General features: G+C 57.0%; 2 protein-coding genes across 8 annotated transcripts in view; one reads left to right on the plus strand and one right to left on the minus strand.

Moving 5' to 3' along the window:
* KCNH3 (potassium voltage-gated channel subfamily H member 3) lies at positions 1-18,888 on the plus strand. Of its 3 annotated transcripts, none has more exons than XM_003939135.4 (15): positions 1-240; positions 1,603-1,836; positions 2,324-2,458; positions 3,384-3,517; positions 3,967-4,210; positions 4,607-4,764; positions 4,868-5,075; positions 9,282-9,566; positions 9,844-10,043; positions 10,485-10,734; positions 15,268-15,485; positions 16,224-16,555; positions 16,972-17,078; positions 17,773-17,849; positions 17,943-18,888. In XM_003939135.4, exons 1-15 carry the CDS (start codon positions 165-167, stop codon positions 18,540-18,542), a joined length of 3,258 nt encoding a protein of 1,085 aa, XP_003939184.1. In that variant the 5' UTR covers positions 1-164; the 3' UTR covers positions 18,543-18,888. The 3 variants fall into 3 exon arrangements, with proteins under 3 accessions (XP_003939184.1, XP_010348081.1, XP_039327694.1); XM_010349779.3 differs by having other exon boundaries at positions 1,607-1,836; XM_039471760.2 differs by lacking the exons at positions 16,972-17,078; positions 17,773-17,849; positions 17,943-18,888 and adding an exon at positions 15,654-15,735 and having other exon boundaries at positions 71-240; positions 16,224-16,303.
* MCRS1 (microspherule protein 1) overlaps positions 18,882-20,659 on the minus strand; it is a 9,351-nt gene continuing 7,573 nt past the window's right edge. For all 5 annotated transcript variants that reach the window (XM_010349777.3, XM_003939136.4, XM_074402615.1 and 2 more), the window contains 6 exons: positions 20,472-20,500; positions 20,262-20,354; positions 19,993-20,075; positions 19,751-19,838; positions 19,399-19,526; positions 18,882-19,285 (listed from right to left, as the gene is read on the minus strand). In XM_010349777.3, the coding sequence (XP_010348079.1) occupies positions 19,199-19,285; positions 19,399-19,526; positions 19,751-19,838; positions 19,993-20,075; positions 20,262-20,354; positions 20,472-20,500 (508 nt within the window). In that variant the 3' untranslated portion in view covers positions 18,882-19,198. The remainder of the gene's footprint in view (positions 19,286-19,398; positions 19,527-19,750; positions 19,839-19,992; positions 20,076-20,261; positions 20,355-20,471; positions 20,501-20,659) is intronic.

The following is a 20,659-nucleotide window of genomic DNA, read 5'->3' on the forward strand; positions in this document are numbered from 1 at the left end:
CGCCCGCGGCCAGCGCGACCCGGGATCCCAGTCTGGGCATTGCCCCCCGACGGTTGCGCTAGGGAACGCGGGGCCCGGCGGGGGGCGGCCGAGCTGGGCGCCCTCCCCCGGTGCGGAGTCCCCGCACCCCGAAGGGATGGGGCGGGAAGCCGCGGGCGCCTAAGATGCCGGCCATGCGGGGCCTCCTGGCGCCGCAAAACACCTTCCTGGACACCATCGCTACGCGCTTCGACGGCACGCGTGAGTCCGACCCTCACCCACTCGCAGCCGGGCCGCCGGACCCTTGCCAGGGCTTCCGCCTGCCCCAACCCCCAGTAGCGCGGCCTGGCGCCTGCCTGTTTTCACTCTTTCCTCCCTCCCCACCCCTCTTGAGACTGGGGCCATTGTGTCCTGCCAGGCGCCGTTTCCCCGAAGGTTCAAGGTTTGGGGTCAACACTGGAGGCAACAGGGCCAGAAGTCCCTGAGTGTGGGTCCTGGGATGCTGTTAGCGGGTCTCGAACCCGAACCTAGTCAGCCTGAACCATCCCACCCTTGCCTCTGGCGCTGTCTCAGCAACTACCCTCGGACTGGCAGGGTAGGGCAAGGTGGGTGAGCAGTGCTCAGGGATGGCCGAGAGGGCTCAAAAAACAGATTTTAAAAAGAGATTTGCAAACGGAGATAGAGTAGGCGGAACTCAGAAGAGCACGGTGTGTCCAAAGCCCATCTCATAGCCTGAACCCCCTAGACCTGGGAGCAGTTCTAGCCCCAAGAAGATGGTTTGGGGACTCCCATCAGGACTGGGGAAGTTTGGAGAAGGCTCCTTGAGCTCTGGATCCCAGGTTCTGGGGGCTCTGAGCTCAGGGGAAGTGGTGAAAGCCCCTCCCTCCTCCTCTCCCTCACATCCCCCGTGGGGCTTCCCAGCTCTCTGCCTAGGTCCTCCTTGGTCTCCAGTTCCTGATAGGGGGTGGGAGCCCAGCACTGCGCTCTCCCCCCTCCGGGCTCCTCCATCTGCTTTGCCAGTGTGCTTGGCGCCTGCAGCCTGCTGATTCAGTGCCCCCCACTCCCCAATACATTCCTGGCTGTAGGCTCCCTTGCTCAGTCACCATTCTTACACCCCCATTCTTGCTTACATTCACTAATTCCTGAGCCAGGTCAGGCAGCTAGGGCTAAGACACAGAGGGCAGGATGTATGGTGGCCTGGGGTTGCCTCCCAGTCCGGGTGAGTCCCAGTGGGAGGAGCCAGACAGCCAACCTGGGTACCTGGCTGGTGAGTGAGCCTGGCAGAAGCAGAGGTGGGGCTGAGGCTGGCCTAAAGCTAGCAGTATCCAGCCCTTACCCCACATTGCTCAGGACACCCTCCAGAGGGCACAGTGCCCGCACAGCACTTCATTCACCGACCTCAGTTGACACGTGCTGATTCTTGAATGTACTCATGCTTGCTGCAGGGCACTGGCACACAGGTGACACACTCTGATTCCCATTCATAAACAGCCCTGCCCTATCACAGACAGGATTCCTGGGGTTTGGAAAACCCAGTCTTTGGTTGCAGGCTTTTGGGAAAGGAGGGGTGGTAGCCTCCTGCCCCTTCACCCCACACCTCCTCTGAGAGGTGCTCTCTTGCAGACAGTAACTTCGTGCTGGGCAACGCCCAGGTGGCGGGGCTCTTCCCCGTGGTCTACTGCTCTGATGGCTTCTGTGACCTCACGGGCTTCTCCCGGGCTGAGGTCATGCAGCGGGGCTGTGCCTGCTCCTTCCTTTATGGGCCAGACACCAGTGAGCTCGTCCGCCAACAGATCCGCAAGGCCCTGGATGAACACAAGGAGTTCAAGGCTGAGCTGATCCTGTACCGGAAGAGCGGTGAGGGGCCACCTGGCCACCCAGACTGCCTTTGCATCTCACCCAGCCTGGCACCAGCCCCATCCACTGTCCTTCCTCCTTTCTATTGCCAGCTTCTCCATCTCCCCATCTCATCCCATCTTCCCATCCCCCCAGCCCCGCTTCCAACCCCTCTTGATCTATCTCCTCATCTCTACCTGCCTCACCCTAGCCTCAGCCTGTATTCAGTTCCAACCTTGGGTTTCCCGCCTCCAACAGAAAAACATCCGATTTTGGCAGAGAACATCTGCACATCTGACAGTTATGTTTGCTCTCCCTTGCCTCATGCCCCTGAAGCCCCCCTATTCCATCAAACCCTGTCCTCAGTGAAACTGGACTGCCAGTCCCTCCACCAGGAAACTACTGGATCCTGCCTGTGTCTTGCCCAGGATGTCAGTGGAGCCAGGACCTCTGTCACCTTAGACAGGGCCAAGAATGGGAGGTGGGCTGAGTTTGTTTTTGTGTCCAGGGCTCCCGTTCTGGTGTCTCCTGGATGTGATACCTATAAAGAATGAGAAAGGGGAAGTGGCCCTCTTCCTGGTCTCTCACAAGGACATCAGTGAAACCAAGAACCGAGGGGGCCCTGACAGATGGAAGGAGACAGGTAGGTGCATTTAGTTGCTATGGTTGGGGTGTTGGGTACCACAGGCCTGGGCGGGGCCTTGGCACCAAGTCTGAGCATGGGGAGGGGATCCCCCCTGCCTCCTGCATTCATTTCCCTCCCGCTCAGGCTGCCTGAGAGGCCTGTGCCGCTCTCATCTCCACATGCCTCAGTATGGGAATATTTTTTCCAAATAGACAGATTGAGACAAAGTTGGAGTTTTAAAGTCAACTTTATTAAGAAACTGAAAGCAAACAAACCCCATTGCACCCGTGAAGCATGACTTTCTACCAGTTAATAAGGTTGAGCACAGACCCGCCAGGTTCTTTCCCTACGGCAAACCTGACTGGGGGTGGAGCTCTGGCCAGAGCCTGCTTTTGAGATCTTGGAGTTGTTCCCCTCTTGTGTCCTCCAAGGGCTGGGGCAGGCCTTTGGGCAGGTTACAAAGCTGTCAAGTCCTCTTTGCCATTTGGGGATGCGGGGGGACTTTCCATTCCCACTCCCCTATTCCCAGTGCTGGGTCTGCCTCTCCATGATGTCAGCCTTCACTGTCACCCTCTGGTCCCTGCACTAGATCCTGGGCTGCTACTCTAAGTTCCCACCCCTCTGTTGATGACCTCCTGCTAGTTCTCCACCCTGCCCCTGTGAGCTACCTCCTTGCTTCCTGTCCCAGGCCTTTCCCCGTAGAGATCCCTGGTCCAAACCTCCTCCTCCTCCTGGAAGCAGACCCCAGAGGTATTGTCTGCCAGTACTCCTAGGACTGTCCATTGCTGGGCTGGGCAAGTGAACCCAGGAAGTGAGGAATACCTGAGCCCCCAAGTCTAAACAGTCTAAATGGTCAATGAGGCAGACCAGTCCTACACCCAACCCGGGGCTAGGGTGTGTGGGCACCCACCCGTCATCTTCATGGGCCCCTCTTCTTTTGCAGGTGGTGGCCGGCGCCGATATGGCCGGGCACGATCCAAAAGCTTCAATGCCAACCGGCGGCGGAGCCGGGCCGTGCTCTACCACCTGTCTGGGCACCTGCAGAAGCAGCCCAAGGGCAAGCACAAGCTCAATAAGGTGGGCTGAGCCCTGGGATGTGTGTTTGAAGGTAGAGGGGAGGGGCAGACACAGGAGATGGGGAAAGGGAACCTGATCTACCAGAGAAAATGTCCTGGGGGCCACCCAGGCCCTGCCAGCGCTTTGGGGGTTGGGTGGGACTGAAGGAGGGAAGATCACATGGCTGATCCATCAGAGACACAGAAGAAAGTCCTGGCCTGGGAGTCAAATGGGCCTTGGTTCAATCCTGGCTCCTCCCCTAAGCAGCTGTCTGACCTCAGCTAAGTCACTTAACCTTCCTGATCCTGTTTTCTAATCTGTAAAATGGAGACGCTGATGCCATCTCACAGCAGATGTTGCTTCAAGAATGCAGGGAGAGAAAGGAGATGGATGCCGGTTCTAGACTCTAGCCAAACTCAGCCTGTGCCAATATCCTTTCCTCTCTGCCTGGGCCTGCCCTGCCTCACTAGGGGGTGTTTGGGGAGAAGCCAAACTTGCCTGAGTACAAAGTAGCCGCCATCCGGAAGTCGCCCTTCATCCTGTTGCACTGTGGGGCGCTGAGGGCCACCTGGGACGGCTTCATCCTGCTTGCCACACTCTATGTGGCTGTCACCGTGCCCTACAGCGTGTGTGTGAGCACAGCACGGGAGCCCAGTGCTGCCCGAGGCCCGCCCAGCGTTTGTGACCTGGCCGTGGAGGTCCTCTTCATCCTTGGTGCGTGCACTCTGCCCCTTCTGTCCCACCCTCTGCTGGCACCCACGGGCTTTGCTGGGGATAGTCCAGATGGCTTCCAGGGTCCTACAGTAACCCCCTTGCCCTCTCACGTTTGTAAACTGTGAGCTTTGAAATCAGACCTAGGTTCTAAACATCTGCCACTTACAAATTATAGGACCCTGAGCTGGTCAAAGCTCTCTGGGCCTCCATAAAATAGATTCCTCCTTTGTAAAATAGGCAAAACGCTGTCTCCCTGTTACAGTTACTGTGAGAACTAAGTCAGATGATGTATGGAAAGGGCCAGGGACAGTGTCAACTACGGAGAAAGGGAGCAGTGTCTAGTCGAGAGTGGCTGCCCCCCTGCCTCAGTGCTGACTCCCACCCGGATCCCCACAGACATTGTGCTGAATTTCCGTACTACATTCGTGTCCAAGTCGGGTCAAGTGGTGTTTGCCCCAAAGTCTATTTGCCTCCACTACGTCACCACCTGGTTCCTGCTGGATGTCATCGCGGCGCTGCCCTTTGACCTGCTACATGCCTTCAAGGTCAACGTGGTCAGTGTGGCTGGGCTGGCAGGGTGGGTGGGCTTTGCCGAGGGTCAAGGAGGGCCAGCCTGGCTGACCTCCCTCCCTCCCTCCCTCCCTCCCCGAATCTCAGTACTTTGGGGCCCACCTGCTGAAGACCGTGCGCCTGCTGCGCCTCCTGCGCCTGCTCCCAAGGCTGGACCGGTACTCACAGTACAGTGCTGTAGTGCTGACACTGCTCATGGCCGTGTTTGCCCTGCTCGCACACTGGGTGGCCTGCATCTGGTTTTACATTGGTCAGCGGGAGATCGAGAGCAGCGAATCGGAGCTGCCTGAGATTGGTACTGGAGGCTCCTTGTGCATGTGGTGGCGAGGGGGTTGTACAACCGTGTCAGAGGAGTGTGAGTGCAAGCGTGTGCGCAGATGTGTGGTGTCGGGGACCTGTGCAAGTCTGCCTATGTGCAAATCAGAGAAGAGGTATGAGTGTGACAGCCACCACCACGTGACAGGCCTGTTCTCCAGCAGCTGGGCCTTGTGGAGAAAGCCCAAGGAGTCCTAGTCACCCATCCAGGCCTCCTGTGGCCAAATGTGGGTCACATTCCTTAAACTCTGCCCCGCTGGGAAGGCCAAACCAGGAGCCATTGCCCTCCAGGGTTCCTCTGATGCCCAGTGTTCCCTGCCCCTCCCCCTGCATCCTCTCTAAGCTTGTCTCCACCACCTTGGCATCCAAGGCCCCTGCCTTTCTCGTGTCACCTGCAGTCCACATTTCTCCCTGCTGCAGCTCTGCTCTCCCCCAGCCTAAAAAGCAGCCTTTCTGCATCTTCACTCTCCTTCATGTCACCTCTCCTTCCACAGCTCCTCCCTCTGCTCACCACCCACTCACATCTTAACTCCTGCTGGGAGGGCTTCCACCCCCACCTCTGCACCCAACATGTCACCCAGAAGGTCACAGTGACCTTCTGGGGCCAAACCCTTATGCTCCTTGAAGTCCCTGTATCACCTGACCCAGCCAGCCGTAGTTCCTGTCAGCTGTGGGTGATGGAGCCCTTGGCTGGCCTCCTCCCAGCCTCTCTAAGTTTCAGGGTCTCCAGACTGGCTTTCCTTATAGCTTTCCCCCTTCACCTCACTTTCCCTCGGCCACTACACTGACACCACTGCGTGAGCATCTCTACTTCCATCCTTTCTCTAGCCAAACCATTCCATTCCAGCTGTTTCTAACTCTCAAGGCTCCTCAGATCTAAAATCAAACTTGCCTTCTTCCTCCCCAGCCCTCCAGTCCTCTGTCAGCTTCCAGGTAACTGACATTTAGCCGGGGTTCCAGGTGCACGTGGCTTCTTACGACTGCTTTTTGGTGGAGTCACCAGGTGTCCAGGTCAGCCTTAGAAACTCACTTTGATCAGTTCTCTGGGAACTACAAGGCTCCTGTGAATCTTCTCTCCCTCTGCAAACTCTCGGGAGGCCCTCTGTGTGTCACAGAGGGCCCGCTTGAAATTTTCCCCAAGTGCTCTAGCTGCTGAGCAGGTAGAAGCCAGGACACTCCAGGCAGTGTCAGCTCCTTGATGCCTGCCATTCCCAGAGGAAGCCTGTGGTGGCGGCTGCTCTGGGGTCAGACAGCCACACGGCAAACACAGTCAGAGGGCCAGCAGATGGACAGTGGTGAAACAAAGCCTGTCTCCACCACCCCTGAAGTGGGCTGAGACACAGATCCCCAGAAATGGGACCCAGACACCCTTGGCCTTATGTCCACGAGGCTCCTCTCTTCCAGCCACCTCACAGGGGTTGCTGATCTGACATTAAGAACACCTCTAGCTCCCAAGGGCCTCTGGACCCCACAGGGTGGGCAAGGGTGGGTTGACCCTTGCAGATACACACAGTATTCTTTCACCCTTGACCCCTGAGTTCCAGGTGGCTTCATTCTGTTTGGAGCTGGTACTAGTCTATGTTTAGAGACTTTACAAGTTCTTCACATCATCATCTCCTCTCTTTCTCCAGGGAAACTGCCCCCTAACCAGGTTGGCACCAAACCCAGACCTCTCCAACTCCAGCCCTGGCAGGAGAGCTCCTTGTAGGGGGAGGTGAGGCTGAGGTGGGTGGGTAGGCGGCTGGCCCAGTTCTGTCTGGTGGGCGGCTCCTTCTCCATGGCTTCCTTGCCTGGGTTTCCTTTTCCAATGCCCATGATGTGGACAGAGTTCCTTCCCCAGATTCCCACTAGGCCAGTGGAGGTGGGCTGGATGTTCAAAAGACTGCCGAGCACTGAGGAAGAGAACTCAGGGCACTCCTCGGTGTGCGAGCCCCCAGCCTCTGGGACAGCTCCTGCTGGCCTGTCCCTGCCCAACTGGAGGCACTGTCCTGGCCCCAGCCTCGGGGGCTGCTGGTCTTTCAGTCTTGGCCAAGACTGAAAGATCAGAGGCCTCCCTGCCACCCTCCCCTGTGTCCTGCTGCTTCTCCCCACCTTCCCTATCCTGGGCATCTGGCTTCAGGTGGCTTCACCCTCAGAGGCCAATTGAACAATGACCATGAGGAGGAGTTTTATGTACTCCATTGCATTCTGTTTTTTTTTTTTTTTTTTTTTTTTTTTAGACAGAGTCTCGCTCTGTTGCCCAGGCTGGAGTACAGTGTTTTGATCTCGGCTCACTGCAACCTCTGCCTTCTGGGTTCAAGCAATTCTCCTGCCTCAGCCTCCTGAGTAGCTGGGATTACAGACATGTGCCATCATGCCCGGTTAATTTTAATTTTAGTAGAGATGGGTTTCACCTTGTTGGCCAGGCTGGTCTCAAACTCCTGACCTTGTGATCTACCCACCTCAGTCTCCCAAAGTGCTGGGATTACAGGTGTGAGCCACTGCGCCAGCCACATACTCCATTGCGTTTTTTATTTCTTTTTCCAACTGTCACTTGAGTCTAGCTCTCAGGAGTCCATTGCATTCTTATAGCACACCTCAGACCACAGGAGGGTGAGCCCCCACCTTAGTACAGGCCTTACTACACCCCCTCCCAAGTTCTTTAGCCTGGAATTTGATGCCCTCAGTGTTAACCCCACATTCTAGCCAAACTGAGCTATTTGCCTCTACTTGTCTTAAAATTCAGTCTCCAGGTTTGACTCATGCCTGTCCCTCCACCAGGAATGATCCCCTCAATTTATTTGTATCAAAACCCTAACTACCCTTTGAAACCAAACACAAATGTCCCTTCTTCCAGAAACTTTCTAGCCCTATCCCATGGGACTTGGCTCAAGCCCCCATCCCTTCCTGCCATGTGGCCCCTCTGAGATGTAGCTCTGGCCCTAAATCATCTGCCCTTCTGACCTGGAGCCCTCAGGGAGCTCCTGTGGGATCCCAGGTCCTGGCATGCAGTGTGTGAGGTTGCTGAATGAATGAGTGGGTGGATGACAAGTGTGTGGGGCCACAGGGACCCACATGCCTAAGGTGTTGGGGAGAGTGTGAAGTAGGGGGTCTGAGCTGAGGTGGGAGGGGCAGAGCACAAGTGGAGAGGTAAGGTCTCACTGCAGCCTGCAACCCCGAGCCACAGCCACACATACCCCCTGCCTCACCATTCTAGATCAGCCAGTCTGCCCTCTTCGGACCCTGGGATCCCCTCCCCCCACCCTAGAGCTCCTGCAACTCTCCAGCTAGGCTCAAGAGTGACTCCCAGCTCACGGGCTCAGGAGATACCTCAGTGCACAGTCCTACTCTGCGCCAAGGCCAGGTGGAGAATGTCGGGCTGAGGGGCAATCCAGCCTCTGCCCCATGGCCCAGTCTGGCCTGTGACTATGTGTGTGCGTGCATGCACATGTGCACACCTGTGTGAATATATTCACCTGTGTGCTTGTGTCCACGAAAGTGTGTCTCCACCCCCCACCAGTGCGCCAGTGTGTAGGCACCAGTGTGCCTTTGTCCCTTTCCCAAGTGTGCACAGGCCTTTTCAGTGTGAGTGGCTGTAAGGGGCTCACATGTGTCCTTGTCTTCTCGACTGTGTGGGGCACACACGTTGCCTTAGCAGTGTGTGTGCCTGTCCATGCAGACATGCCTGGAACCTGTGTGTGAGGCTGAGTGGTTTGTGTGGCTGTAGGGAGGGATGAGGCCGAAAGGGGAGGGGAGGGAGGGCTTTCTGGAACGGATGAACTCGGAGAAGTGCAGGAAGAGAGTCTGGGTGGACAGGTGGAGGTGAGGGCGGAGGTGGCCTCACCATCCATTTTTGGGGATGAGGCCGTGGCTGAATGCAGTGGGCATTCCAGTCCTTTGGCCCATGCCAGCCAGGCCCTCCGACTGGGCCGGTTACCTGGGATGGGCGCCAACCATGATGGGGAAGGTGTGAATTCCCTGTGTCATCCTCAGCGCCAACAGGAGCTGGCTGGAGAAATGACAGGCCTCAGCTCTTCTGAGGGCTGAGGGGGTGGAGAGGGTGTGCTGGGCTGCCAGCAAAGGGGCAAAGCGGCGGGAAGCCATGGGGCTGGGGCTGTGTCTGCGTGTCCCACCCCCGGGCCCGCATCCTCGCCCACAGTGCAGTTGTGTCTTCCTGCCTGCTCAAGCCCTCCTGTTCCCCGCTCAGGCTGGCTGCAGGAGCTGGCCCGCCGACTGGAGACCCCCTACTACCTGGTGGGCCGGAGCCCAGCTGGAGGGAACAGCTCTGGTCAGAGTGACAACTGCAGCAGCAGCAGCAACAGCGAGGCCAACGGGACCGGGCTGGAGCTGCTGGGCGGCCCGTCGCTGCGCAGCGCCTACATCACCTCCCTCTACTTCGCGCTCAGCAGCCTTACCAGCGTGGGCTTCGGCAACGTGTCCGCCAACACGGACACCGAGAAGATCTTCTCCATCTGCACCATGCTCATCGGCGGTGAGCCCGGCTGCGCGCGCCTTCCCCGGGCCACTCCCAGACTTCCGCCGGTAGGCGGCGCCCTTCCACCACCCCCCAACCCCCGGGGGCCCTAGGCCGGGGGCTCTTCCGCTTCGGGTGGTTCGGGAACCCGAGGCCGGGGCTGGGGGAGACTCCGCCCGCACAGCAGCCCGAGGGCCTTACCTAGGAGCGTGCGGGGCCGGGGACAGATGAGCCCAGCCTGATGTCAGGCCGGGCCAGGTCCCCTAGGTGACCCCCTCTCGCCACCCTCCCCCAGCCCTGATGCACGCGGTGGTGTTTGGGAACGTGACGGCCATCATCCAGCGCATGTACGCCCGCCGCTTTCTGTACCACAGCCGCACGCGCGACCTGCGCGACTACATCCGCATCCACCGGATCCCCAAGCCCCTAAAGCAGCGCATGCTGGAGTACTTCCAGGCCACCTGGGCCGTGAACAACGGCATCGACACCACTGAGGTGCGGCCTCCAAGGCTGGGCTTCCTAGCTTGTGCTCCCTCAAGGGCTTTGCAGTGGGCTAGAATTATCAGGAGTGGAGGAGGATGAGGAATGCAGAACTTTGGCCCCTGTGCCTCCCTTCTGTCTTGGGGGCAGTGGCATGGGACAGAGGGCAGCCAAGAAGGCTTGGAGGGGCCTCTGAACCCCAGTTAGGTCTGGGGGCTCAGTGGTCACTGAGGTGGGAAGCTGGGCTGCTCATGGCGGCTAAAGTGATCGTGAGGGAGGCGGAGGAAGCCTCCTCGCTGCCCACCGTGTGTGGAGCTTGGAGTTGTGAGAGGGCTCAGGTCCCTCCCTCCCATGCCTCCTCTGTTCCTGAGGCCTGCAAGGGTGGAGAGGGGCTGGCTGGAAGACACCTCCTCTTCTGCCACCCCCAACCCCCACCCCTCACCTGCTTGCCCACAGCTGCTGCAGAGCCTCCCTGACGAGCTGCGCGCAGACATCGCCATGCACCTGCACAAGGAGGTCCTGCAGCTGCCGCTGTTCGAGGCAGCCAGTCGCGGCTGCCTGCGGGCGCTGTCCCTGGCCCTGCGGCCCGCCTTCTGCACGCCGGGCGAGTACCTCATCCACCAAGGCGATGCCCTGCAGGCTCTCTACTTTGTCTGCTCTGGCTCCATGGAGGTGCTCAAGGGTGGCACCGTGCTCGCCATCCTAGGTTTGTGAGGGTGGGAGAGAGGGCACAGGGGCACATGTGTGTGAGACCATGGCCCTGATCTGTGGAAAAGAGAGAGGACTTCCACAGGCCACAGAGAGAAACAGCCAGGGTGGAGTCAGGAGTAGTCATGGAGTCCTGGTTAAAGCTCAGAGAAGACCCAGTGACAGCAAGGTGGCAGTGTAAGGACTACAAGATCTCACCAGTGTGCCTGGGGCTGAGCAAGTGGAGGACCAGCCTTTGAAAGGAGCCAGTATGGGGGACAGAGGGGAGCTGCCCTTCCTGTCAGGAGGAAAGTCAGAAGCTAGGGATGGAAGTGCTGGGGAGAGTGTCAGGCAGGGCCAAAAAAGGGAGAAACAAAAGTATTGCCTTGTGGTCCCCCAGGAATGGTGAGAGGGTACTTTCCTGGGGCAGATCACAGAGCCCAGATGGGTGACAGAGCTCAGTTTCCAAACAGCCAGGGAGAGTTGTTCTGGTGAAATGGTCTACTTCCCTTCTTGGCAAAAGAAGGAGGTAAAAAGGGAAATCACTTCCCTAGATACAGACAAAGACATTGCAGGTGTGGAATGGACACAATAATGGTGCTGATCACAGGGGTTCACAGCGTTTATAGTAATAAACACATTCTTCCTATTTTGCATAGCAGGAGTCCAAGGTCAGAGAGGTTAATGACCAGCTAGGAATTGACCAACCGGTGTTGGGACCCCATCCACTTGGCTCCAAGTCTCATGCTTCTTACACAGGACTCTTGGGCGTTCTAAGGGAAACCGGGACTGGCAGGGAGGAAGCCATCTCAGGAGGATCGGCATGCACCCTAGGCTTTAGGAAAGCACATTCCAGCTCTCAGGGAGACATGGGCTGCGTTTGTGAAAAGCTACTAAAGTGCCGAGCATGGTGGCTCACATCTGTAATCCCAGCACTTTGGAAGGACGAGGCAGGCCGATCACTTGAAGTCAGGAGTTCAAGACTAGCCTCGCCGGGCGCGGTGGCATGTGTCTGTAGTCCCAGCTATTCGGGAGGCTGAGGCTGAAGGATCTCTTGAGTCCAGGAGTTCTGGGCTGTCGTGCGCTATGCCGATTGGGTGTCCGCGCTAAGTTCGGCATCAATATGGTGACCATCAGGTTGCCTAAGGAGGGGTGAACCGGCCCAGGTCGGAAACGGAGCAGGTCAAAACTCCTGTGCTGATCAGTAGTGGGATCGCGCCTGCGAATAGCCACTGCACTCCAGCCTGGGCAACATATCGAGACCCTGTCTCTTTAAAAAAAAAAAGAAGAAGAAGAAGAAGACTAGCCTCGCCAACATGGAGAAACCCCATTTCTACTAAAAATACAAAAATTAACCAGACATAGTGGTGGGTGCCTGTAATCCAAGCTACTCAGGAGGCTGAGACAGGAGAATCGCTTAAACCCAGGAGGTGGAGGTTGCAATGGAGCCGAGATCGTGTCACTGCACTCCAGCCTGGGCAACAGAGTGAAAGTCACTAAGGGGAGCAGAGCTCTGTGGCTGCAAGAGACTACTATCACGGTGACCATAAAGGATGAGGAACATGAGGCCTGCGTGGGTCGTCAAAGACTCGTGTATGTGGGGAGGTGGTGACCTGACCACTGCTGACCATATCGAATCCTCAGGCATCCAAGGCACATGTGGATTCACTGTGGGGACTGCTAAGACCTAGGGACTGAGGTTTGTCACTCATTTGGCAATCAACAAGCCAAGAAGCAGAAAAGGGCCAGGAAGGTGGCACGGAGTTACTAGACGCAGCTACTGTGTGTCCACCCTTGCTCCCTTGAGGAGGATGACCTTCCAACCGGAAACGAGGGAAAAAATGCTATCGAGGTCTTAGACCCTGAGAGTGGGCTGTTCATAGCCTTTGTTTTACATCTTCCATGAGTCCAGCTTTTGAGCCTAGATACAGTTTATGCCAGCATGAGAAGATAGAGTTATGCTAGTCTAGTGTAGTTGGCATTCCTTGGAGAGATTCCAAAGGGCACAAAGACAGATTTTCACCATTGTAGACAGGTGAATCCAAAGCAGGACTGTTGAGTGGATTATGAAACATGGTTTTCAGCCTGGAGCTGAGGAAGTCATATGGCTGGGAGCTGGTGCAGGTCCTCTCAGAGCAGCCTTTGCTGGGGCCAGGTACCACATCTCAGAATAGCCATGTTCACTGTGCAGCACTCAGTGCTGCAAGAATGGCCACAGCCTGTGCCCTGGGCATTACCTCCACCATGACCCTAGCACCAGGACTTATGCCACCATTGATCTATCCTGTCACTGCCTATGTGTTTTGGGTGAACTACTTCCCTGTTGACTTGGAGTCTCTGGATGCCCTGGTGACTGCCTGGTTCTCTGCTTTGCCTTCATACCCTCTCCCCACCTGCCTTTTTACTCGAACGTCCAAGTTCATCCTGCCTGCTCCTAGGAGCTCTGGGTTCTGGCGCCTGCCTCTGTTAATGAACTGCTGGAAGCTAAGCACAGGCATAGTCCCTTGAGAGGAAGGAAGGAGTTTGATGAGCTGCACCTGTAGGATAGTCTCTGGTCCTGAAACTCTGCCCTCCGTCCTTTCGTGTTTCTCATTTTCTCTCACCTCTTGGATGAAGACAAGAAGCACATGCTTATCCTATTTCAGATGCCACAAATGAGAAGATAGCACATTCTCCAGATGATCACATTGAGATCCAAACAGCTCTCAAAAGGACCCAGAAGGATGGCCTGAAACCAAGAAAATCAATTTTAACAGGGGTGCTTTTTTTTTGTTTTGTTTTGTTTTTTGTGACAGTTTTGCTCTTGTTGCCCAGGTTGGAGTGCAATGGTATGATCTTGGCTCACTGCAACCTCTGCCTCCCGGGTTCAAGTGATTCTCCCTCCTCAGCCTCCCAAGTAGCTGGGACTACAGGCATGTACCACCATGCCCAGCTAATTTTTGTATTTTTAGTAGAGACAGGGCTTCACCATGTTGGTCAGGATTGTCTTGAACTCCTGACTTCAAGTGACCCACCCACCTCAGCCTCCCAAAGTACTGGGATTACAGGCGTGAGCCACCGCACTCGGCCTAACAGGGGTGCATTCTATACTCAAGTTGGAGCAAAAGTCCAGGAACATGTAGAGGAGATCTAAGCTCAGTGTGCGCTGCCGGTGGTGTGAGGGCGTCCACGGCAGGGCCATCCTTTTTGAAACACTTTCTAACAGTCTGAACTGCCTGGTGGTGGTTGAGCTGCCTTGAGGGTAGTGAGTGCTCTGCCCAAACCCAGACTGCATGCCTATCCCTGCTGGAAAGGATTTTTTTTTTTTTTTTTTTTTTTTTTAGATCAGGTCTCACTCTGTCGCCCAGGCTAGAGTGTGGTGGTTCGATCTCAGCTTATTGCAGCTTCGACCTTCTGGGCTCAAGTGATGCTTCCACCTCAGTCTCCAGAGTAGCTGGAACTACAGGTGCCTGAGGCATAATCTCAGAGATGTTAGCCTGGGTGGGGTGGCAGGGGTGGGCTGGGTGAGATGTGTGTCTTAGAAACAATGAAATAGGGTGTGTCTGTCCAGGAACACCACCATACTGAGCAAATTTTTTTTTTTGTAGAGACGGAATTTTGCCATGTTGCCCAGGCTGGTCTCAAACTCTTGAGTTCAAGTGATCAGCTGCCTTGGACTCCCAAAGTATTGGGAGCCACTGCACCTGGCGGGAACAATTTATAGGGGCTTCTATCTGGAAGGAAAAGGAAGAAAATGATCTTTTTTTGATCATCTTTGTGTGAGGCACTTTATCTATGTTAACTCTAATTTAGCCTCAACCTGTCCCTGGACAGACACACCCTATTTCATTGATTCTAAGACACACATCTCACCCACCCCACCCCTGCCGCCCCACCCTGGCTAACATCTCTGAGATTAGGCTTCAGGCTCTAATTGATGCCATTTAATACTTGCTGCCAGCCAGGTGGCAGTCTTAACCTGGCTGTGGGAAAACCTCCATTGACCCCTTCTGGTGAGATCAAGAATATTCCCTAGACTCAGTTAAATGCAGCGTGTCTTGTAGAGTGGAAGCAGCTAGGGCAGGAAGGTGAGCCTGGCTGCCTTGCATTTTCACTGTGGCACACGGGGCTCTAATCTGCTGCTTCCAAACACCTGAATCACCTGTGGGACTTAAAAAACAATCAGACTGTGGGGTCTCCTATAGATACTGTAGGTAGAGATGGGGCCTGGGTGTTTGGTCTGACTTTTCCAGGTGATTCTAATCAACAGAGCCAGACTAGAAGTCTCTCAGGGCTAAAATTTGGGGTTTCCGGCACAGTGCTTTTGATTCTGAATGCATTTGAGGGCCTTTGTTGAAGAGCTCTTTACCCGACGTCCATGTGGGAGCCAGGGAGACAGGCTACAGGCGTCAGGCCATGGCCCAGGCCTCTTTGCTCCTCTCTGTGCTGGCTCCAAGGCTTCTGCCACAGAGGCTTGGCCCAGCCCTGAAGGGAATCTCATCAGCCTGCAGCCCCCTCTTCTCTCCTCGTGGCTGAGGTTCAGGGCTTGCTGAGCTCTGCTTCCTTTCTCCAGGGAAGGGTGACCTGATCGGCTGTGAGCTGCCCCGGCGGGAGCAGGTGGTAAAGGCCAATGCCGACGTGAAGGGGCTGACGTACTGCGTCTTGCAGTGTCTGCAGCTGGCCGGCCTGCACGACAGCCTTGCGCTCTACCCTGAGTTTGCCCCACGCTTCAGCCGTGGCCTCCGAGGGGAGCTCAGCTACAACCTGGGTGCTGGGGGAGGCTCTGCAGAGGTGAGGAGGCTGAGTATGTACTTGGAGGGGTTGGGGGTGCCAGAGAGCCTGGTGAGGTGGGCAGAGGCTGGGGTGATGGAGAGCTGTGTGTAAAGCGTGGCCTGGTATGAAAGCCCCCACCTTGGGCAGGGGTCTACACCCTCTGCCCTTCCACACCCACGTGCCCAGCCCAGCATGCGCAGCCACCCCTGCTGGCCCTCCTTGGCCTGAGGCACCCTCGCCCAATCCAGAGGAATCTTAGTGAAGGAAGGTGAGTGCACTGGTGCAGGCACAGGGAGGGTTGGCTCCGGGTGTCAGGGCTGAGCAGGGCAGGGATGGGCACCAGCCCTCCAGGTTGCTTCTGAAGGGAGCCCGGTGGCCCCCTCTGCTTTTTCATGGTGAAACAGGACTGTTCTGAGGGGCTTTTGAATTTTCCTGGATTATGTCACATTCCAAACTAGTTTTTAGTGCCCTATTCTCTTGGATAGTTTAGTTAGGCTGCGGGACCTGGTAGAGGGGTGGTGTGTCCGTATATGGCTAGAATTTTGAGAGGTAGTTAACACCTCCAGGGCTTGGTGGCTTTGTGGTAGCCCCAGAAAAGCAGGTCACCCCTCCTGACTGGGCCTCTTCTGCAGGGTGGCAGACAGCTATTCTAACAAAGACAGCTCATCCCTTCCAGGGGAGATGAAGTCTTAAGGGTGATGAGTGGGACACACTAGTGGCCATATATGTCAATTTCCTATCCTCTACTCTCCCTAGGTGGACACCAGCTCCCTGAGCGGTGACAACACCCTTATGTCCACGCTGGAGGAGAAGGAGACAGATGGGGAGCAGGGCCCCACGGTCTCCCCAGCCCCAGCTGATGAGCCCTCTAGTCCCCTGCTGTCTCCTGGCTGCACCTCCTCCTCATCGGCTGCCAAGCTGCTATCCCCACGTCGAACAGCACCCCGGCCTCGTCTAGGTGGCAGAGGGAGGTCAGGCAGGGCAGGGGTTTTGAAGGCTGAGGCTGGCCCCTCTGCTCCCCCACGGGCCCTAGAGGGACTACGGCTGCCCCCCATGCCATGGAATGTGCCCCCGGATCTGAGCCCCAGGTAAGCAGGCCCTAGGCCCCCATGGTAGAGATGGTGGTGATGAGCCTGAGGCCCTGGGCAGGTGCACCCCGCCCTAGGTACCCATCTAGCACTGTCTTAACTCCCGCCAGCCTATGTGGGCCAAGCCTGCCTCCTCCAGGAAGCCTTCTGTGGCTCCTTTCTCCTGCTGCCCCACTCCACTGTGTGGTACATGGCACACGCTGCTCTCAACTCTTGGCATCTCATGCTGCTCAACCTTGGCCCCCAGCTAACACAGAAGCTCCTAGGGGAAGGGACCCATGTAGGTTTCTCCTGGCTTCCCGGTCAGTTCTGCGCTCCTGCTGCCTGTGTGTGTGGACACTGGGGCATCCCGTCCCGTGTGACCCCACAGTGGCTGCCTGTCCACTGATTTGTTGTCCTGGTGCCTGGGTTCACAGGGTAGTAGATGGCATTGAAGATGGCTGTGGCTCCGACCAGCCCAAGTTCTCTTTCCGTGTGGGCCAGTCTGGCCCGGAGTGTAGCAGCAGCCCCTCCCCTGGACCAGGTACCAGAGCCCTGGGATGGGCTAGGTTGGTTGGGCAGCCCCTTTGCCTCGTGAACCTCAAGCACTGTTGGCCTGAGCCTTCAGTTAGAGAAACTGGTGGATTGCCTGGAGGCCATCTCACCCCACCACTCTTCTGTGCCGTGCAGGCAGGGGAGTTTGGTGGTGAAGACCAGTACTTAAATTTTGATGCAGCCAGGAGCTGGGTTTATATCCTTGCTCTGTCAGCTTTCTAGCAGTGTGAATTTGGCTTCTCTGGCCCCAGCTTCCTGTCTGTAAAATGGGTTGTTTGTGCTATATAATGTAACTGACAAAGCCTTAGCACAATGTCTGGCTAACTGGGGGATAAAGGGCTGGGGAACCAGGGGTGAAAGTGGCTCCAGGCCAGGGAGGTGAACAAGGTAATGAGCTCCCAGGAATGTCCATTTGCCTGGAGGACAGAGCAAGGACAGACATAAAGAAAAACTTTGAGGAAGAGAGTGCTAGGCACTGTGGCTTAGGGGCTGCTGGGCAGTGTTTTCCCTGCCCCTGAAGTTCTGGTAAGATCCAGCACCTCTGGCAAGGCCAAAAGAGATGATCCATGGAGTCAGGTCCTCCCAGGTCAATGTGGTCTAACTGGGGCAGGGGCCTGGACCCCACACTGCCTGTCTCCTCTTAGTAGCCCTGGCTGATAACCCCATCCTACTACTGCCCACAGAGAGCGGCCTGCTCACTGTCCCCCATGGGCCCAGCGAGGCAAGGAATACAGACACATTGGACAAGCTTCGACAGGCGGTGGGTGAAGGGCAAGGTGGAGGCGAGCGGGGGGCCAGGGGCAGGCACTCCATGGCTGACTCCATTCTGACCTCGCCTCCTCCCTCCCCGAAGGTGACGGAGCTGTCCGAGCAAGTGCTGCAGATGCGGGAAGGACTGCAGTCACTTCGCCAGGCTGTGCAGCTTGTCCTGGCACCCCACAGGGAGGGCCCGTGCCCTCGGGCATCAGGAGAAGGGCCATGCCCAGCCAGCACCTCTGGGCTTCTGCAGCCTCTCTGTGTGGACACTGGGGCATCCTCCTACTGCCTGCAGCCCCCAGCTGGCTCTGTCTTGAGTGGGACTTGGCCCCACCCTCGTCCGGGGCCTCCTCCCCTCATGGCACCCTGGCCCTGGGGTCCCCCAGCGTCTCAGAGCTCCCCATGGCCTCGAGCCACAGCTTTCTGGACCTCCACCTCAGACTCAGAGCCCCCTGCCTCAGGAGACCTCTGCTCTGAGCCCAGCACCCCTGCATCCCCTCCTCCTTCTGACGAAGGGGGTAGAACTGGGCCCCCAGAGCCTGTGAGCCAGGCTGAGGCTACCAGCACTGGAGAGCCCCCGCCAGGGTCAGGGGGCCTGGCCTTGCCCTGGGACCCCCACAGCCTGGAGATGGTGCTTATTGGCTGCCACGGCTCTGGCACAGTCCAGTGGACCCAGGAAGAAGGCACAGGGGTCTGAGTACCAGCCCTAGAACTTAGTGTTGCCAGGCGTGCTGCCATCTGCTGTTCGGCCCAACCTCAGAGTGAAGGAAGGGTGGCAGCCACCCCACGGACTCCATGCTGCCCGCTGGCTCAGGGCAGGGAGCCTGGAAGGGAAGGAGGGCTTGGCTCCTGACTCTTGAGAGGGTGGGCTGGAGCCTTGGGCCAGGCCCCTCCTCAGCCTGCTCCTCTGACCTCCCAGTCTCCCTCTGCAGGCTGGGGGCAGAGGCCTGAGGACAAGGAAGGGCTTTGCCATCCTCTGCATGTGCCCCTGCCTCTACCTGTCCCTAATTTTTTATATTAAAAAAAAATAAACTACTTTGGAACCTGGTGCTTTTTATTTACAAAAGAAAAATGAAGAGTCTGGAGCTAATCAGCTGGAGACACAGGAGTGAAGGTGGCAATGGGAGTAGGGTTGTTTTTAGAGAGAGGGAGAGGGGGAGGGTCTCAGCCTCTGCTGGATTCACAAAGGCCAGCCCTATCCTCCCTCAAAGGCTCAAATCAGCGGGCCTGCAACTGAGCCTCACACTGCCTACTCTGGGCAGATTTTTCCAGGAGCCTGAGTTCCCAGCTCAAGGGGGCTGGAGTGGCAGGGGAAACAGGCCAGAGAGGGCCCAGGGGTCCTGCCACCACTCCTCACTGTGGTGTGATCTTGGCAGCCTCGGCCCTGATGAGGGCAATGAGGTCCTGGTTGATGAGGAAGACGAATCGCAGGCTGGCGATCTGGGTGGGAGATAAAGGTGGCTTAAGACAGAGGTGGGACCAGGGCCAGGCTGGTATACTGGCTCACCATGCCCAGGTCTCATCCTGGCCTTCCCGCCTCCTCCCCGGCTCACCTCCACCACAGAGTTATTGCTGAGGCGCCATTTGGAGCCACACAGCACTGGCCGTCCATCGATGTAGATGGGCCGTCGACCCTCATTGGCAATGAAGAAATCACCATTGTTCTTCAGCTTGATGACACCTGTGGAAGTAGAAAGGAAAAAAGGATGATGGGATGGGGAGAGGCCAGAGCAAGCCAGGAGCCCCCATGGACCGACTCTGCTTCCTGTGGACACCAAGGAACCCCTGCCCCAGGTGGGCCATGAGGGTCCCCATGGACACCAAGCCCCAGGGCTAGAAAGGACAGCGAGAGGCTAGGAGGGACATCCTCACACTGCTTCTTGCTAAGGAAGGAGTGGGGGATACCTTGTTTCCGGGAGATCTTCCAGGCAGGACCCTCCAGAGACAGGTCCACATCAATCTGGTTATCCTTGGTTGCTCTGCCCAGGGTGATCTGGGGAAATGGGGCAGGTGAGGGCTGGGACCTGAAGAATGGGGGGAGTAGGTCTATGCAGGCCAGAGAAAGATGAGAATGCAAGAACACAGAGAAAGGCAGTGGCAGAGGAAGCACGCCTAGGAAGGGTGGGGATGGGGAAGGCCTGCCTTACCTCTCGAGAGCGCATCAGGTACCGCACCATGCGGCCCCGCAGCACTGCCAGTGTCTGGTTGTCAAAGTCTGGCGAGCTCATGCCTGGGGGAAAAGGAGATGTGGAAGAGCCTACCCTTGAGGCCAGAATGGAAGGCAGGGAACCAGGGCAAGGTTTACAAGGGAAGGGAGTTGGGGCCTGGAAGGGAGTCACAGCCAGGCAGCAACAGGGGCACAGGCTGGGGCGAAGGACGTTGAAGAGTGAGCCTTCTGGTCCCTTGTCCTCCTCACCTGTGATGCTGTCCACTAGCACCTGCCACTTATGCAGTTCCTGTTCCAGCTGCCGAATCTCTCGCTTCTGGCGCCGGTCAGCCACCATCAGCTCTGGGGTGAGGTGGGGTGGTAAGGAGGAGTGCTCTGAGGCCACCAGCACCTTGTACTGGTCCTCTTGATTCTGGTAGGAGCTTCCATCCCCTCACTGCCCCATCAGGCCACACTTACCATGTTCCAGGACCTCATCTCGCATGTCCCTGAGGGGCAAGAAGAGAAGGAAAATTTAGGTCCACTTTTAGCTTGCCTGCTACTTGGCTCATTAGGGCAACCCTGAGCGCCTTTAGCCAAGCGGCCTGGAGGTATGCTCCAGTATACCTCCAAGCAGCCCAGATGCCTAGAGAATGTTTCATACCTAT

Source organism: Saimiri boliviensis, chromosome 7 (genome assembly GCF_048565385.1).
Source record: "Saimiri boliviensis isolate mSaiBol1 chromosome 7, mSaiBol1.pri, whole genome shotgun sequence".
Classification (NCBI taxonomy): Eukaryota; Metazoa; Chordata; class Mammalia; order Primates; family Cebidae; genus Saimiri; species Saimiri boliviensis.

What these genes read in the sequence shown, in the direction of transcription:
- KCNH3 (XM_003939135.4), top strand. Translation starts at nt 165, where the DNA reads ATGCCGGCCATGCGGGGCCTCCTGGCGCCGCAAAACACCTTCCTGGAC. An exon ending in CACCGTGCTCGCCATCCTAG is followed by an intron (nt 10,735 to 15,267) that starts GTTTGTGAGGGT and finishes TCCTTTCTCCAG; the next exon opens with GGAAGGGTGACCTGATCGGC. An exon ending in CAGCCCCTCCCCTGGACCAG is followed by an intron (nt 17,079 to 17,772) that starts GTACCAGAGCCC and finishes TACTGCCCACAG; the next exon opens with AGAGCGGCCTGCTCACTGTC.